Below are 16,150 nucleotides of genomic sequence, written 5' to 3'. Positions count from 1 at the left end.
GACTCACAAATGCAAACAAAGATTCGAAGATTTGAAAATGAGGGCGATATCTGATTGGCTACAGATAGGTCTATGTTGAAAAAAACGCATTTGCAAATCAAGCCTCGGCAGGGGAGTCTCAAGAACCCACAAACAAATGTGTAGCGATCCACAAACATATGGTCATTTATTTATGTGTGCATTGGAATGTATTTGTGAATCGTTCTGCGTGCCTTTGTAAATTGAATATATTTGTGAATCTGTGTGTTTGCGTTTGTGAGTCTGTGTGCATTTGCAATTATTGAGACTGATCTGAACCCATACGTATCCATCAAAATGAATCTAAAGTTATTCACAAACAGACTGACCTTCACAGACAGGAAGTCACTGACGAGCGGCACGAATACCATGTCTTCACTGTCCCACACCTGCTTTCCGTTGATCTCTATTCGGCCGCGGAGCTTCCACCGCTGGCGACCGTACTTCATGAAGATCTGAACACACACACGTCAGTCTCCGTTGTGCATGTGTGTATAGAGCAGTTGTTCTCAAACTTTTTCTGTCACGCCCCACTTCGGAGGAAGAAAGATGTACGCGCCCCACAACAAAATTGTAACTAAATGGTCTATGCTGAATTTGTATTGAAATAACGTTTTGTGACTCCTCCATTGGTGCTTTTTCAAATTATAGAATTACTTTGCAATCACTTTCAATTAAACCAGATTGCTCCATCAGACAAAAAACAAGTTTTCAATCACTTTTTAAAATACAAATACAGTACTTTCTGTGCAAAAAAGAACTAACATTTGGCAAAGAATTGCTTATTTTGGCTGCAATTAACGTGTTTTGCACTGAATATCTTCTTAAGATAATAACTATTCAGTGCAACCTGTGAAAAACAAAAAAAACCAAGTTCAAATATTTGGGAAAAAAGAGTTTCACTGAGTTGTACACTGCATATATTTTCAAAACAACAATAACGTGCAACCTTTGCAAAACAAAAGGAGTGCAGATATGCGCAAGTCATCACGTTTTATCATTATTATACGCTCCAATGAGCTTTCCACTACAGCTCTTTTTAAAACAGGATTGATACTGCGACTCTCAACAAAGCTTAATGTTGAACTCTTGTTTTGAAGGGTAACAGCAGGAAAGCCGATCTCACGGAGGTAAGACATGGCGAGTCGGCCATTGCGCATGCGCATCGTAACCCGTTAACGGTGTAACTTAAACAATTACACGAAAGTACAGGCATTTAGCTCTTTATTTAATTGACAGTTTTATGTCTGTGTACTTTGTAATATGTGAAGTTCTCTATAAAGGTCTTGAAATAAAAAAATCTGCATTTCCTCTCGTGCCCCACCTGTAATGCCTTTGTAGCTCACCACAGTTTGAGAACCACTGGTCTAGAGTGTTTAGAGAAAGATCACTGACCTCATACTGGTCACCGGAACATAATCGAGCAAATCCGGCCAGACCTGAAAGACAAACAGAAGCAGATTGACCCGTCGGGACTGGATCTAAGAATTGATGCATTGTTCAGCCCAACAATGGCCTCCTACATTCCCATGGTTCATTTCAACAATGGAGTGGTCTGCTAGTTCTTCCTCGGGAATATTTTTCAGCATCAAACATTTATTTTTCTCTATTTTAAGGGATTTCTTGTGGACCGATTTATGTGAAAGAAAACAGGATTCAGGCCAAAACGGTTGAAAACGTATCTAAATGGAATATTATTAAATATAATGACTCAAATATTGATCCACTTTTGTCATTCTTACCTTTCATCCTGATGTGGAACTCTCCCAGCTGGTTCTCCAGGTCGCTCTCCAGCAAACACATGTTCTACAGAGAGAACCAGAGGGAACCTTCACTGAAGAGCTGTAGTTTATGAACAAACCCTTTAGTTGTGATACGTTACATCCTAAATAGAAAAAAATATATTTATAAATAACCTTCACTACAGAGCTGTAGTTTATGAACAAACCCGTTAGTTGTGATACATTACATCCTAAATAGAAATATATATATAAAAATAACCTTCACTACAGATATGAACTACAGAGCTGTAGTTTATGAACGAGCACTTTAGTTGTGATACGTTACATCCTAAATAAAACCTAAATACATCATAAAACACAGGGCTTTTAAGCCATTGATGGCTATGTTTTATGTTTTATTTATTTTTAAATGTCTTGTTTTAAATTAGAAGTGTCAAAACGTTTTTGTGATCTGTTGCTGCTGTACTGAATGATGAGTCGCCAGCTTAATTTCGTTGTATGTTTTCACAATGACAATAAACTCCCTTATCGTACACTAATGTCCTACTCTTCAATTATGGTCCTCTTCTCCCACAATACTTTTGGACCCTGATATCTAGTCCACTTCCTCTCCTCTCCTCTGTCCTCGTCGCTTCACCTCTGTGTACTCCTTGTATCCTTTGTTGGCCTCTGCTAAACTCTCCCGGGCCTCCTTGCTGAGATGCGAGGCCGTATACGCCTTCACCATCTTGCTGGCTCCGTCCCGGAGTCTCCGGTGGAGGCAGTACGCGTCATACAGCTCCTCGATCTGGAGACGGGTAGAATATGGAAGACATGCATTACTGTAATTAAATGAAATGATGGAGTTTCGGTCTGAATTTGAAGAATCAGGGCCGATTCTGATCCAATTGATCAATATAAACTTGATTTGAAGATAATTTTTAACTTCTATAAGCTGCAATAAGTTCACTTGAAACTGAGCAATATTAATGGTGCTTGCCAGGGCTGGAACACAAACACACAGTGTTGTTAATTGATACTCATTAACGAACCCAACAGCAGATATATATATAAAACCAGTTAAAAGGTACCATTGACAGAGGCTTCGTTTGAGGGGGTCACGGTGGTCTCACCTTGCTGAGGTGGAACTCCAGTCGTCTTATGTATCTCTCCGTCACCTTCACTTGCTGTCAGGGGTAAGCACAGAGTCACATACGTTCCCATTGGTCCACTTGAGATGCTCTCAATGGGCCAATCCAGGCACTCTAAATGTGGGCTGGCCTCCTGCCATGGCCCTGGTGATATGCCCCGCCCCCTCGCCTTTCCACCTCCTTCTGTTTTTTCAGTTTTTTTGGGAGGTTTTCCTGACCCAATGTGAGGTCAAAGGTCAGGGATGTCGTATGTGTCCAGATTGTCCCTCTGAGGGGAGTTTGTAATTTGTGATATTGGGCTACACAAAAAAAACTGAATTGAATAAATAAAGCCCAAGAAGAGATGGCTGATGCAGCTGTCCATTTGCCCAACAGGCAAAGAAAAGAGGACGAAAGACAACCGCCCGCCCCCTCAGAAGAGGGAAAGGCTGCGGAGGATGTCATCCACCCGTTTGAGTGACGGACAGGCCCTCATAGTGGCTGCGTCCAGAGATACACCGATGAAGTGTATGCTCTTAAAATGGCTCAGAGAGCTCTTCTTTATGTTCACAGAGGCCCAACCGGGCAGGGTGAGAGTTAGAGGGCGAGCAGTGTCCTGTGCAGCCTTAAACAGGTATGGCGCACAGATCAGCCAAATCGTCCAGGTATGACAGTATCTTCATGCCCTGTTATTGCAGGGCAGCAGTAACACCCATTGTGAAAACTCCTGTGAAAGTCCAAATGGAAGAAGCCTGGGAATAATGGCTTTGGAAAGCGAAACAAAGGAACCGTCTGTGAAGCATAATAGAAACCTGACAAGAGGCATCCTTTAAGTCGACAGACGTGTCCAGACCAATCCCCTCTGGAAACGGCATGAAGGACGTCTGCTGTGCTCAGCATGAGAAAAAGGCAAGACGTGGCACATGTGAGTCTGCGGGGTGTGGACACGGTCCTGCGAAGACCAGAGAACTGCTGTCTGGTCTGACCAGCTTGTACAGTGCAGCTACCCCAATTTGATGGGACAGTATGCAGGCATGAAAACGGGTCAGGGGTGAAAAAGGTGAGGAGGATAGGCGCGCGGGGGGGGTGCTGGTGGTGACTTCCACGAACATCGACGTTGGACGTTGTATGATAATCTATAGGTCCTCCATTCTGACACCAAGTCAGTGATCGGGCCCTATAATACTATAATAATAGTAATATTGTGTATAATATGTAGGGCTGTGAAACGATTACAATTTTTAATCAGGTTAATCACAAATTTCTGTGGATTAATCATGATTAATCACATATTACCGAAATTCTCGGTATATTTTGTGAAAACAGAGATTTATGACAAAAGACGGATATATACATTTATACATTCTTCTATACAATGGTGCTGCAACTCAGCAGTTATTTAGCAGTTTTCTTCCATATGGAACATTAATACATCTTCATCCTAAACAGAATGTTTAACCCTCCTGTTACCTTTCGGGTCAATTTGACCCCATTCAATGTTTAATGTCGGTGTTCTTTGGGGTCAATTTGACCCCAGGATGTTTTTCACTGTGTCAAACATATCAGAAATATCAACTTTTTTATTTATTTAGAGGGCTATTTAGGTAGTCAACAAACAAACATAAAGTACCTCACACTTAAACTTGGGAAACAATATTAATTCTAATAATTTTCTGGAGGTTTTAATTGCTGGGGTCAAATTGACCCCGAGGGTAAAATATGTTAGTAAATGTAAAGGTAACAGGAGGGTTAAACAGAACATTTTTCTCTTGTTTGTCAACCATTAACTCCACCATGATACAATCTAAAGGCCTATAGTCTTCCTCTAGCAGCTGCTGAGGCAAACTGACTGTGTGGGTTTTCTTCATGAACTGGGCCGTGAACTCGCGCGCACGGAGCTCTGCGGCGCGCGAGACGGAGATCGATAAGTGTTAACGCAACGCGAAGAGACAGAAATGACATGCTGCTGTGGAGATACGATCAACAACAGACGTTTAGTTTAATAAAATAACAAAGATGTGCTCTAGAGAACATGTCAGGGGGCGGGCCAATCTTTTTAATGTCATGCGATCTACCAACACTACGCCGCGATCGACTGGCAGGTCGCGATCGACGTGTTGAGACCCCTGATCGACAGGAAGTAAAAGTCGTAACAAGGTTTCCGTAGGTGAACCTGCGGAAGGTGAACAGCACGACCGTCTGCATGAGAGCGGACATAGTTCAGATTGAAGAGGTGTATTGGAAGCTCATTTTGCGCATGCGTTAAATGCGTTAACAAAATTAACTAATTAATCCTGTAATTTAATCATAACGCGTTATTTTTCACAGCACTAATAATATGGTCATTCATGAACCAACTTCCTTTTTTTGTTGTTGGCGTGAACAAGTCTTCAAGTCTTGTGCTCTGCTGAGCCATGAGTCTGTTCCTCGAGTCTGTTCTGCCTCTACCTGGTTGTCACGATCTTCTATACCATACCTGCCATAAATATCATGATACAATACCATAAAAACAGTATACCATAAATACGATACTGGTATATATATCTATAATAGTAATAAATAAAATATCTGTATGGTTCACTTTTTACCAACTTTTTCAACACTTAACAAATGGCAGTAATATTAGTATTAATACAGCAAGATATTAATGAAACTACATGGAGCCATCATAGCATTGATCAATGATGATACACTATGAGGCCGTTAGTCTCTGACCAGAGGATACAGAGTTCATCAGGAAGAGCAGCTGTAGATTTACAGAACTTTACAGACTGAACTTAAACATTTCACTTCTGGCATCTTTTTTTATTTGTATTTTTAAAGCCGAAAATTCCGCCACTTAACGCCCCTCGCTGTGTGCGCTGCGCAAACAGCTTGACACGGAGCAGCGCGTGCGCTCTGATCGCTCTTTTAATGAAGTATCGATACTAAAGATATGCTAAATCACATCGCTCTTAACGTACGGGTACTTTGTTAGCATCGCTCCACCGTGCATCGCGACAGCAGCAGAAGTAGCGTCTAACATTCAAGCTAACCTAAACCACCAAACGCTGAAGACATCTTGACGCTGATTGGCCAAGACGCGACACGTCCCATCAAAGATGTTTTATTGCGAAGAGCACCCACTCCACATTTTCTCCGTGTCCCACTCCAATCTCATAAACGCCGGCCGGCCAATTGACCCCCCCCTACCCCAAAACAAAAACTCTTCGGATCTACACGATTCACGTAAATCACCCATTTTGGTTTCAAAACGGCGAATTTCGCCGAAAGGTGAGGGATTCTCATGCCTGAGTATGGATGGTGCTCCTACATGTCTCCAACAAGGGTGCCTTCCCCAGCCACACAAGCTGGTCTGAACCATGGTGGGCCTTAGGTGCACAGGTTCCCTTGATGTAAGTGCAAGCGCCTGCAGTGAAGCACCACTGAAACTGGTGGCAGAAGTGCCGATAGTAGCCTGTTGCAGAGAAGCTGAGAGGGCAATGTATGACATAGGAGGGGGAGTTGCCGTGTTGGGGGGGTCATGTGACTTTTTTTTGTCGCCACACCACATCCACGTTGTTTGATGACACCTCAAAGCTTTTCTAACTACGGTCTTTTGATTGTTCTGACCGTAAATCAGAATAATAATAACAATTTTAAGAAAAAATGTTCCCTGAATAATTCAGTGATCGGGCCCTAATAATAGGAACAACAACTTTACATTGTCATTACCTTCGCATTGAAAATGCGGAAGGTTATGTTTTGTTGATCGCCGTGTATTTATTTATTTATTCATTCATTTGTATGCGTGTTACTCGCATAACTAAAAAAGTATTAAACCGAATCGCATGAAATTTGGTGGGATGATTGGTTATTATCTGGGGACCATTTGATTAGATTTTGGGATCGATCGGGTCAAAGTCATGAAAAGGTAAAAATCTTCTTTTTACCATAGCGCGATCAATTTTTATCCAATTGGCATGCAACTAATGTTCATAATTCAATGCCCAATCTTGTCATATGCGAAGGTATGCGCTCTACCGAGTGCCCGTTCTAGTTATATATAATATGGTTAGTCATTCATGAACCAACTTCCTTTTTTTTTTTACTCGTGTGCTCTGCTGAACTTTGAATCTGTTCCATGATTCTGTTCCGTGATTCTGTTCCGTGAGTCTGTTCCGTGAGTCTGTTCCGTGAGTCTGTTCTGCCTCTACCTGGTTGTCACGATCCTAAAATTATAACTTCTATACGATACCTGCCATAAATATCATGATACCCGATACTATAATTCAATACAATACCATAAATACGATACGGGTATATTAATCTACAGTCGTAATAAAATCAAATATACATTTTCTCAAAAGCTCCGCGACTTAACAGCACTCGCTGTGAGCGGTGTGCAGCGCATTGTGTGCAGACAACATTTAACGGAGCGCTCTTTTAATGAAGTATCGGTGCAAAAAACATGCAAAAACATATCGTTTTTAACGTACGGGTACTTTGTTAGTATCGATACACCGTGCAACATTACAGCAGTAACCCGAACCCCCCAAATGCTGTCGACATCTTAACGCTGATTGGCCAAGACGCGACACGTCCCATCAAAGATGTTTTATTGCGAAGAGCACCACATCATATTTTCTCCGTGTCTCACTCCAATCTCATAAACGCCGGCCGGCCAGTTGCCCCCCCCCCACCCCAAAACAAAAACTCTTCGGATCTACACTTCACGTGAATGACCTATTTTGATTTCAAAATGGCTAATTTCGCCGAAAGGTGACAAGTTTGCAGGTATGGTAAAGAGATTAGTGGAAGCTGCCACTGAGATAATGACCTCCCTTGGGAACGGATCAGCCGCGGGTGGATCTGATGCTTCAGTCCTCCCTGCACCAGGGAGGACTGAAGCACGTAGAGGGTCAGGAGAATGGACTTCATCTCAGCTAGTTCTGCAGTCAGCAAATCTACTCTAGAAGCTAGCATGCCAGATTTAACTCTCCTGGGGGAGCCCCGACGGCTCCTGGAAGCCAGCGTTTGTAACAGGTCGGTTGGGTTAGACCCGGCTGGTCTGAAGGGGGGAGGTCAACCCCACCCCCCAGGTGTTCCACCTCGGCCAATCTAGCAGCCCTAATTGCGTAAGGTATAATGCCGCAGTTTATGCATGGGTTTTTCCGAGAGGCCCTCCCTCAGGTACTCGAGGCCAAGGCAAGAGGGGCAAAGGTCATGGCCATCCTCAGGCTGGAGAGGGGCCATACAGGTCCCACAGAGCTAAACATAGCCACAACTCTGGGGGGACCCTGCTTCCCTAATATGTGTGGGAGGAGTGAGGACACTCCTTACCCATATGGCAGCTTTGATTGCTGGGGTCCTAGCGGTAGCACTCTGCTACTGTGGTCCAGGTCCTGTGGAGCAGGTCGGAGACAGTCCGTCTTGTGAGGGGAGAGCAAGGACACTGTCCTCACTAGCACGGTAGCTGTGATTGATGGGGTCGCAGCAGTAGCTTAAGCAAGAGCACTCTGCTACTGTGGCCCAGGTCCTGTGGAGCAGGACAGAGACAGTCCGTCTAGAGCGACGACACCTCTCCTCAGTAGTACAGTAGCTGTGACTATTGGTGTCCTACCAGTAAACTTGAGCGAGAGCACTCTGTTACTGTGGAAACAGGTTATGTGGAGACAGTTTAGAAAACAGCCCATCTTAGTGAGAGGAAGTGAAGACACTCTCCTCTCTAGACTGGTAGCAGTGATTACTGATGTCCCAGCAGTTAGTCTAAGTGAGAGCACTCTGCTACCGTGAAAACCTGGCCCTGTGGAGAGGGCAGCTCTCTTCAAGGATCCTCTTCACTAGTATGGTAACTGTAATTATTGGTGTCCTCCCAGTTGGCCTGAGCGAGAGCTCTGCGCTACTGTGGACACTGGTCACGTGAACACAGGTTAGAAACAGCATGTCTGGTGAGAGGGTGAGGACACTATTCACTAGTCTGGTAGCTAGTTGTCAGAATTAGTGTGGAATCAAGTTAGCCTGAGTAAAGACACTCTGCTAGCTATAACAACTGCGATGTCGTGGGAGTAAATGTACGAGCTATCAGTATCAACTTATAGCCTCATTAGCATCCCACTAGTTAGCCTGAGCGGGACACTCTGCTCACTGAAAGCCGGTCGCGACAGTATAGCATCCAGCTGCAACAAGCGGATACGCTCTCGTTAGCGCAGCAATCGTCACAGGTGACTTCGCTGTTATTAATACTTGACCTGAGTGTGCGCGAGACAGAAGATATCCAGTGCTAAGCACCACCTCTGGCGGTCAGGAAGGATGAAATAGAAAGCTGTCTAACATTCTCTCTGCAGTAGAGGTACCTATGCAAGAATGGACAGGGGCTCACCTTGTCCAGTTCATACAGGAAACCCTGGAGAGGCAAAGAAGATGAGGTCATTAGTGACTCTTTATGTGAAGTAATATTTTGTGTCAGAAGATTTGAATTTTCAAAGTTGACTACAAGACGTCTCATATGCTCAAGGCCACAGGTTGAAACAGTGGGATACATTTGGGATATTTCTTCAATTTAAAAAAGGGAATGTTTTTTTAACCATCTGCCTGCAGGTGCATTCAGGGACAATGGAAAAAGTATGTTAACCCTTTTCACTCGTAATGCAGAACGTACCAGTCTGGAGTTCCTCTTGGATTCTTTTATCTGTCTGCTGAGGCTGTCCAAGTCCACCTGATGGACCTGCAGGTAGGACCTGAGAGAACACACACACATACAAAGACACACACACACACACACACACACACATATAGAGACGCACACACACACACAGACACACACCCACACACAGATGAATTAGGGTTAACCCATGAAAGTTCTCATGAACCTAAATACTAATGAGAAGGAGTCACTAGTGCTGTGTCAAAGATGTGTGTGTGTGTGTGTGTGTGTGTGTACTCACTTAAGGCCTTTCTTCAGGGCCTCGTAGACCAGGTCCAGTCGCTCCGGCTGAGGAACCTTAGGCGGTGGGTTGGCCTTGGACATGATGAACATCCTGCTGGCTCTGCTGGGCTTCCTGCTGAGAACCGGAGCGCCGAACACCGACAAGGTCCTGCAACATCATCATCATCATCATCCTCTCCTGACATCCTCAGATCAGCTGGATCAAACTCACTCAAGTGTTATTATGATGATTATTTGCTATATACTCAATTAGCATTATTATTTTAACCAGCAGTCATGTCCTCTTATCTTGGTACATGAACACATGTTCTTGTTGTCACACACAGTTATAACATGATAACTTGGTATGCTGGTAAAACAAGAAACTTCTGTATGCCGTTTAACTTTTTTATAGAGCAAACTGATTTAAAGTATTTCATTGTGCATTATCTAATTCTAAGTAATCCATTATGAAATGAAGGAGCAGTATGTTGGGCCACGGTTATACTGGTGGCGTACCAGTCATCTCAGTGGATTGAGTCCAGTCAGGAACATGTTGTCCATATTTAAAGCTACTACTGCCCCTGTGGACTGAAGTTGTAGTGTTTCATAACTATAGAAACAGACCATCTTCTCTCCGATGGTCTTGTTTACTGATGGAGGTCCTATAGAGCAGTGGTCCCCAACCCACGGGCCGTGGCTCGGTTGGTACCGGGCCGCAGAAAAAAAGTGAATAAGATAATGTAAACTTTAAAAAAAAAATCAAAGTCGGAAAGATATTTTATTTTGAAAAAGGACCGGATACACCCGTGTGTGCGTCTAAGCCGCATTTAGGAGTCTTAAAGTTTTAAAGTTCGGGTTTATCACTGAAGGCGAGTCTCACGCGCCGAACCCTCTGCTGGCGGTACATTTCAGTGACAAAGAATCTTAAAACATATTCAACCTGCTCAATGAACTCTGTCACTTCAGGGGAATGACAACTGTTTTGGGCGAGTTAACAGAGGAATATTAGCCATGTTTCAAACATTGACCGGGTGGAAGAAGCTCTAAAAAGAGTTCGAGCTGAACTTCAACCACAAAAGACCCGACTGTACAAGAATAGACCCGGGACCCATTAGTAAACAACACACCCGGTGAATCGAGCCCGTCCGAGCCAGAATAAGATCGTCTCGAGATGGCAAATGACGGTGGCCTTAAAGGGACATTTCAAATAACAACTCTTCTGGTTTTCATACCGCTACAGACCGCTAATAACAAACACACGTCAGCATCGTTGTCTCAGTGGCTCGTTGCAAATAAACAAGAGCAGGGCTCACACTAATTCAGCGTAATGTTGAGTTGTATTTTTGCACTTTATGCCGGTCGTATGATTTGATGACATCATATTTATGACGTCATATTTATATTGCCGGTCCGTGAAAAACATTTCTGACAGGGAACCGGTCCGTGGCTCAAAAAAGGTTGAGGGCCGCTGCTAAAGAGGACCAGGACTACACTTAGACCAGTTACAAGTTCATCTTCGTAACAAGTTAAGTTGGGTGTGTGTTTCATGATATGTTGGTACATAATGGAGAGAAAGGTTAATACTCAGACAAGATAAAGAGAAATATTGTTATGACAAGGAGCATGTATTAATGAATAATCCGATTGGTAACGAGGACCAATAAATGTCATTATACAGTTACATGAACAATAGTGTGTTGAAGTGAAAAGGATCTCACCAGACTGTCCGTCTCTTCAGCTCCACCTTACGGGATGTCCTGTCGAGTGTGTACTTCCCCACAGCATCTATCTGTGTGTGTGTGTGTGTACCTGTAGGTCTTGTCGTAGGTGTTGACTCCGGCGAAGCTCTGGCTCCTAGTGATGGATCTGGTGTTGAGGCGCCTGGCGGGGCGAACAGACAGCGACATGGTGGAAAGGGTTCGGGATGGACTCCCTGCACAGAGGGGCAGAGAAGAAAAATCATCAACACAACGATGACATCAAGGCCCTTCCTGGTTAAACCGGGAGGGGATTTAAACTGGGACTGACTTCACATCTACTGCTGTGATCGGCAATGGTGGGTTTGAACTCACTGGGTTTGACTGGTTGTATATGCGTCATGTGTTAAAGCTGCATTCTCTCTCCTGACCACCTCTTGGTTGTATAGAAGTATATGCTTCATGTCTTAAATCTGCATTCTAACTCATAACCACCAGGGGGGCGACTCATCTGATTGTATAGAAGTCTATGATTTATGTGTTAAAGCTGCATTCTCTCTCCTGCAGCGCATAGTGAAGGCAGCTGGAAGGATCATGGGTGCCTCACTCCCCCCCCTCCCATCCCTGCAGGACATATACAACACCCGCAAAGCGACCTCGATTGTGAGTGACCCTCACACGGTCTCTTCAGCCTCCTGCCCTCTAGGAGGAGATACCGGAGCCTCCGGGCTCACACCGCCAGGCTGTCCAACAGCTTCATCCACCAGGCTGTCAGGAAGCTGAACTCTCTCCCCATCCTCCCACTCCGTCCTCTTTCAGACTCACATGTCTGAATGCTGCTAGCACAATTTATGTTGTCTATATGTTTACATGTTTCTTACTATTTTTGCACTTTATGTTGTCTATATGTTCACATGTTTTTTACTATTTTTGCACTCTATGTTGTCTATATGTTGCACAATTCACTTTATGTTGGACAGAAGAGAAACGCAATTTCGATCTTCTGTATGTTTGCACATATGGAAAATTGACAAATAAAACTGACTTTGACTTTGACTGACCACGAGGGGGCTACTCTTCTGGGTCTATAGAAGTATATGCTTCATGTGCTAAAGTTGCATTCTCTCTCCTGGCCACCATCGGGCGTGTCCTCTGGTTGTATAGAAGTCTATATACCGTATTTTTTGCACTATAGGGCGCACTAGATTATAAGGCGCACTGTCAATGAATGGTCTATTTTCGATCTTTTTTCATATATAAAGCGCATTTGGACTATAAGGCGCATTAAGCGGAAAAAAAACAGTCAGATAAGTCAGTCGATCAAACTTTATTAAACGCGTTCACAATAATTCTCAACATTATTCAAACGTTAATGAGCGTATTCACAATAACTACCAACCTTATTCAGTTGTAACACGTAAAATACAATCATTGATATTCATGTCCCGTGCTAACGCTCTTGCCTTCAGTCGAATAGAGACGCTTCTACCTGCTGCTCTCTGTTCAATAACCCACTGTTCAATTTTGTCCTCTAACTGTGGCCATCTCGCTTTATTCCCGCGGAAACTCTGTGTGGTCTTCTTTACTTGGCGCAGGTCATCTTCTTGCTTCCTCCACTTCCGTACCATCGATTCATTGATGTTGAATTCTCTCGCAGCTGCTCTATTCCCATGTTCTACTGCGTGACTGATAGCCTTGAGTTTGAAGTCCGCGTCGTAAGCGTGTCTTTTGACAGGTGCCATTTTGGGATCCTTATACACACACTGTAATATTATGGTGAAGCACAGTATGTATTACTCCGCGACGCTCCTGGCTACGGTAGCCGTAATGCTGCAAGCGGTGCGGCTTTGTAGTTTACCAAAGTCGTACTAAAACATTTTGACTTAGCGCCGTGAGCGCCTTGTACCACACAAAATCGCTTAGAGGTCAGTAAGCAAAACCAGAATTAATCCATATATACGGCGCTTCGGATTATAAGGCGCACTGTCGTTTTTTGAGAAAATTAAAGGCTTTTAAGTGCGCCCTATAGTGCAAAAAATACGGTAAATGACTACTACTCTTGATGTATTCCCTCAGTAAACATGAGTTTATGTCTCAATCTCTAGTTTCAAGTCTTCTTCAATACAGCATGATGTCATCATTTAGTACATTATGGTAATTTAGAGTCACACAGAACATAAAGCAGGGGACACTTTAGGGCGGGGCTACAATGTGAGTGACAGTGTCTCTAGATCACTTCTCCGCATTTCAAATACGGTCCTTCCTCTTCATTTGTTGCAAAACAACATGGCGACCCCTGTAAACAAACATGGCGACCGCTGTAATCAAAGATCGCCGGACTTGAGACTTCATAACAGCAGTCCTCAAACCAACAGGTAATGTCACCATGACTCCGTCCACTTCATATACAAATGTATGGATTCACTCCTTTCGGGACCGCTGTGTAACAGACCCACAGTGGTGACATGATTGGATGTAATCATCGAATTCTGATTTTTTTTTTTTTTTTAATCAAGAAATGTTCCCAGTGCTAGATGATCTGATTGGGGGACTGGGTCTACGAGTTAGTACAGAACATAGACCCTCAAGTCCAGCTTTGATGAGACTGTTGCCAAGTGTGACGAGCTGGAAGAGCCTATGATGTCTCAATCCATCGTCCAGAAAGCGTGTTGCGTCATATTATGTCCTGTTACTATGGCTACTATACTAAACGACAGTGGCTAACATCAGGATGCATCGTGACTTGTTGTCGAGTCAGCGGTGAACTCGTGTCGAGCTGAAGCAGCGTTTTCCTACCGCGTCCGATCCGGCGTCCTGTATCCTGTTGCTGCAAACGGCTGAAAAAGCCTTTGCGAGAGACGCGCCCCCCCCCCCCCACAACACAGGAAATGTCACAATCCTACAGGAAGTTGGACACAACTGCATCTCCTGACAGGAAATTGAACAAAGGGGAGATAGTCCTGAGGGCTGCGGACGTCTGGATAAAGAGAGTAGGTCGGCTCCGTTGGACTTTAACTTAATCATGTGAAGATCAGTTCATTTGATTCTTAAAAATAACCGTAACAGGAGTCAAAGGAATTATTTACTTCCAGCCTCAAACTCCTTAAGAATGTGTGTGTGTGCTGTGGGACTCTGTGGTCATCCATTTGTTTCTTTAACCTACTTTAACTCCTCACACAGAGGAGCTGGATGAGAATAGTGAGAGAAAAAAGGAAGCCCACAGCTCAGAGTGGACAAGCAAAGCAAGTGGAAAAGTCTGGTCAGACCGGGTGGGTCACATACAGGGCCCTTCTCTCTTGGAGTTCAGACTAAATCAGAATGAGAGACAGTACCGTGTGGTGACTGTGAGGCATCTCTGAAACAAGTGGATCTCATATCAATGAGTTTCAAAGCCGTTGTTAAACGATGCCAGGGGATATAGCGGCCAGCAAAGGAGCGACGTTGTACGGCACTGTGATCATGACGGTGCATCGGTCAATAGAAGAGGAAGTCCATTGTTGGACCACAGCAAGTCTACTTGCTACACACCATGTTCAGTTTACACTCAAACCTTTTCTGTTTCCCCCGACAAGAAAAATGGCCATGCCACACCGCCCAAACAAAATGGTCTTAACAGCGGAAAATCTAAATTCATGCTTAATTTTAAACTTTTGTTTTGAAGGGCAAAAGCTAAAAAGTTGTTTGTGTACTTTGAACTTGTGTAAAACAAGGTGTGTTTTACAAGATGATAGAACCCTGTATGGCAACACGGAAAACTGCTTGCGCAAAATTAAAGAATGAAAGACGACAGATGTAAGGATGGAGGAACAGATGCGTGTGATGAAGGCGCACAGATTTATTAAATTTGCAGGTAGCTCATGAATATATGAATCGTGAGTTAATTCAAATTTAGATGCAAAGCCCTTAAAGTGACAGCGACCAATAGAGTACTTCATTCAATAGCCATACGGGGAATGGAAGCTGGCGAGCTCTCCCTCGCATCCCGATTGGCTACCGCCAATAACATGTCCATTTCTGGATTGCTAGTTGTCTCTGCATGCACTTACCATAACCCCCAAATTGAGTGATGTATTTTCTAGTACCCCTTATATGAGACTGTGTCTCATATAAGACCCACACCCCACAGGCCTGTCTCCGATGAAATGTCGAGCTTTGTTATTCGACTTTCTTAGCTAAACTTAGTTAAATCCACCAGACTGAAAAGGTCCATCAAATTGAGCCGCGTGTTGTGTTCCCTACCTGATCCGACAGATTCCAGTCACAGAATCTGCTCTCGCATTCACACTGTGGCTGTGTGCCACACACACATACCCCTCTGTGTGTGTTTGTGACACCACGCCTATTGTGTGATGCTCTCTGGCCTCCCTCTGACGGACCATTCTCGAATCAAACGCAGCCCGGCACCCAAACACTGCACGCCACTCGGCCTCTGTTACACTGGGGTTAGGATGACGATGGGTGTGTGATCTCAACGAATACTACCCACGTCGTTATGGCAACTGCTGCGCATAATCATGGTCCCCAGAGGGTGAATCAGAATCTTTGAACCCTAAACTTTTACAGATAGGATCTATCTGCCTGATGGATCATCGGACCCTATGAGACGTGAAGTCAAAAGGACTCCGGGGAGGAAGCAGTTAGTAATGTGTGATTGAGAGATGAAAATTCATCCAT

At 44.0% G+C, this 16,150-nt stretch overlaps 1 protein-coding gene across 3 annotated transcripts in view; it reads right to left on the bottom strand.

Annotated features, from left to right (window-relative positions):
• LOC130195216 (rho family-interacting cell polarization regulator 1-like) overlaps positions 1 to 16,150 on the bottom strand; it is a 56,282-nt gene that overhangs the window by 21,545 nt on the left and 18,587 nt on the right. For 2 of the 3 annotated variants that reach the window (XM_056416612.1, XM_056416613.1), the window contains exons 2-10: positions 11,589 to 11,712; positions 9,796 to 9,945; positions 9,510 to 9,588; positions 9,231 to 9,254; positions 2,873 to 2,926; positions 2,398 to 2,547; positions 1,761 to 1,824; positions 1,414 to 1,457; positions 348 to 473 (exon numbers count right to left, since the gene is read on the bottom strand). In XM_056416612.1, coding sequence (XP_056272587.1) covers positions 348 to 473; positions 1,414 to 1,457; positions 1,761 to 1,824; positions 2,398 to 2,547; positions 2,873 to 2,926; positions 9,231 to 9,254; positions 9,510 to 9,588; positions 9,796 to 9,945; positions 11,589 to 11,712 — 815 coding nt within the window. Of the gene's footprint in view, positions 1 to 347; positions 474 to 1,413; positions 1,458 to 1,760; positions 1,825 to 2,397; positions 2,548 to 2,872; positions 2,927 to 8,191; positions 8,301 to 9,230; positions 9,255 to 9,509; positions 9,589 to 9,795; positions 9,946 to 11,588; positions 11,713 to 16,150 lie in introns of those variants that run through there. The other variant, XM_056416614.1, reaches the window with a different exon arrangement.

Source organism: Pseudoliparis swirei, chromosome 6, assembly GCF_029220125.1.
Source record: "Pseudoliparis swirei isolate HS2019 ecotype Mariana Trench chromosome 6, NWPU_hadal_v1, whole genome shotgun sequence".
Classification (NCBI taxonomy): domain Eukaryota; kingdom Metazoa; phylum Chordata; class Actinopteri; order Perciformes; family Liparidae; genus Pseudoliparis; species Pseudoliparis swirei.
This window is presented reverse-complemented; position numbering and strand designations above follow the sequence as displayed.